This window comes from Erigeron canadensis, chromosome 7 (genome assembly GCF_010389155.1).
Source record: "Erigeron canadensis isolate Cc75 chromosome 7, C_canadensis_v1, whole genome shotgun sequence".
In the NCBI taxonomy this organism is placed as follows: Eukaryota; Viridiplantae; Streptophyta; class Magnoliopsida; order Asterales; family Asteraceae; genus Erigeron; species Erigeron canadensis.
The window spans coordinates 22,154,040-22,156,986 of NC_057767.1; the positions used below are offsets into that span (position 1 = coordinate 22,154,040).

At 33.9% G+C, this 2,947-nt stretch overlaps 1 protein-coding gene across 1 annotated transcript; it reads right to left on the reverse strand.

The window, feature by feature from the left end:
* Positions 1-2,332: 2,332 nt before the first annotated feature.
* On the reverse strand, positions 2,333-2,947 carry LOC122609096. The gene is made up of 2 exons (XM_043782156.1): positions 2,575-2,947; positions 2,333-2,481 (listed from the first exon to the last, which is right to left on the reverse strand). The coding sequence occupies exons 1-2, from the start codon at positions 2,945-2,947 to the stop codon at positions 2,333-2,335; spliced, it is 522 nt and encodes a 173-aa protein (XP_043638091.1).

Consider the following 2,947-nt stretch of genomic DNA (forward strand, 5'->3'; position numbering starts at 1 on the left):
TAGTAGTTGAGTAACAAAAGTCGAGCTACTTTTTTTTTTACTTTAATTTATATGGTAATTAATTAGGCCCCAAAATTGATTTCGTTTGATGTCTCCAAAAACCTTGAGCCGCCACTGGATGGTAGGGTTTAGAATTTTTTATGTTAACCTACAATATAACCCAAAAAGGAATTCACATTATTAATTAATCTGGTTATGAAAAAATCCACATTTTAGATATATCATTTATCACGAATCATATAATATAACAAGTACGGTAATATAATAATGTAGAAAATTATCTATAATTTCTAACACTTGATGCTAAAAGTAACCAAAAGAATGATATAAATTAAACAACGTCAAACAGGTTATAAAATAAAAACTACAATAAAATAAAAATACATAAACATACATGCTAGTATTTTATAAGGACATTAAAGTATATGCATATATTGTGGAGTAAATAATAACAGAATTGAACTTACGTCATATGTAATTAGTGTTAAACTGTTAAACGATATATCATGATTCATCAAATCGACTGACGGTAGGTACGTGCGTTCAGCCGTTCACAATTATTGTGTGACAATAGATAAGGATATAAATATAAAATTAATAATGTATACAGTTCAGATTCGAAAAATGTAATAAATTATAAAACATTGAAAAAGGTCATTCACAGTTTTCTTCCAAACCTCACGGTAGGAGCCACTGGGCCAGTAGCGCTCACAACTTGGGCTGGCACTAGTGAATGATCCTGGAGGACTGCAGGACAGCAGGAGTGTTGTTTGGTGTAGATTTATATTTTATTAAGGGTGGAGGGACTGAGGACTCTCCATATTCAATCAAATTACTTTATCTCATTTTAATATTTCAATCTTTTTCTAATTTTTTAATAACAACAATTACTCTCAACTTCTTTTTCACATTTTAATAATAGGTTAAGTCACTGGATGACTATCGTACTTTCCTTCTTGTACATGGTTGCCTATCAAACCAGAAAACTAAGCTGTATGACCAATACACTTTTCAAATTTGTACACGGTTGACCAAAAGTTGACCGGTTGACCGGTGATAACCGGTTAAACGTATTTTCTTTTAGGGTTAAGTCACTGGATGACCATCGTACTTTCCTTCTTGTACATGGCTGCCCATCAAACCAGAAAACTAAGCTGTATGACCAACACTTTTCAAATTTGTACACGGTTGATCAAAAGTTTACTTTTTTAATTACCGGTTACATTATTTTTTGATGACGGGGCAATGAAGTGGATTATTTTTAACGATGACTTGGATGCCCAGTCAGCAATTATGTGTATAAAAACGTATTCCTAATTTGTATAATAATAATAATAATAATAATAATAATAATAATAATAATATATTGAATTAACATCAGCAGATTCCGTCCAGAAGCAGCAGACTCTAAAAAAGTTAACCAAACATAAATTCTCATATATTGAAAATGAATTCATACATGCTCATATATGGAAAACGAATTCATTTCACTAATTGTCAAATAAATCTAGGGTTTTCAAAACCCCCAATTCCAAACTAAATTCAATACAAATAAATCTGTTATACATGCAACAGATCTGGAAATTTATTTCTTGATTCCAAACTAGGGTTTTCAAAACCCCCAAATCCAAACTAAATTCAAATACATGTACAAATTTTGGTCAACCGGACAACTTTTGGTCAACCGTGTACAAATTTGAAAAGTATGTTGGTCATACGGCTTAGTTTTCTGGTTTGATGGATAACCATGTACAAGAAAGAAAGTACGATGGTCATCCAGTGACTTTTCAAATTGCGACGTCATTGTCACGTCATCAAAAAATAATGAAACTGGTAGAAAGGTAAACTTTTGGTCAACCGTGTACAAATTTGAAAAGTATGTTGGTCATACAGCTTAGTTTTCTGGTTTGATGGGCAACCATGTACAAGAAGGAAAGTACGATGGTCATCCAGTGACTTAACCCTTTAATAACTTATCCTTAACATTTATGAACTTTAGATAATTAACTAACCCTTTTAATTATAACTCAAAAATATATAAAGAAAAACACATACATTTCATTAGGGATTAAAAAAGCAAAGATACAAAACATAAAATAAAATAAAACCACATACATTTTATTAGGAAACTACATAAATAAATCGGTAATCGGTGTTGGTTGAGCCGTCAGGTCGTCGAGATGGGCTAAATTTTGTCTCCCAATGTGCTCTGTAAGATCATATCGAAGACGATGATGGACATCTTCATCTTGTATCTCATCCACTTCATCTTATATTGTCCCTTCAACGCTTTAGGACAAATTTTCCAAACAAAATGCGTACAATCAAGACTTCATAGCTTTTCTGGAATCTTGTGTCTCCGTTCATGCGCTTCGTACAAGCGTGCATCGTCATGACTAGTTGGCCTACGAAAGTACTCGTCATGATATAACTCGATGATCGCGGTGCAAAAATGATCAAGGCTTTCGTGAGAAGTTCTCGCTGCCATGCATAAGTAGTCATCAAAGTTATCAGGAGGGTTAACCGTTCCGAGTTGTTCCACCACGGATGTGCATTTTTATAAGGCAGTAGAACTTTTTTTCCCCGACCGATCTACACGCTCTTGAAAATAAACGTAACGTTGCTCAATATCACTAACAATTTTTAAAAACAACCTTTGACTAATTCGAAATCTTTCACGAAACCAAACCGAGCCAAACTTTGGGTTTTCAACAAAATAGTCACGCATAAGAGTTTCGTGAGCTCGTACACGAAACTGCTCGATGTAGGCGCGGGTTTCGGTGGAACTTGTCGTGTCGTCTTCAACTGCGTCAAGAAGACTTTGCGAAATAGATAAGCTACTACGCGTGGATAAATCCGGAAATGAAAAAGGAATTGAAAATTCTAAAGCCGAAGAAATCTCTACAGACGACGACGATGATGAAGATGATGAGGATAATGGATCCAT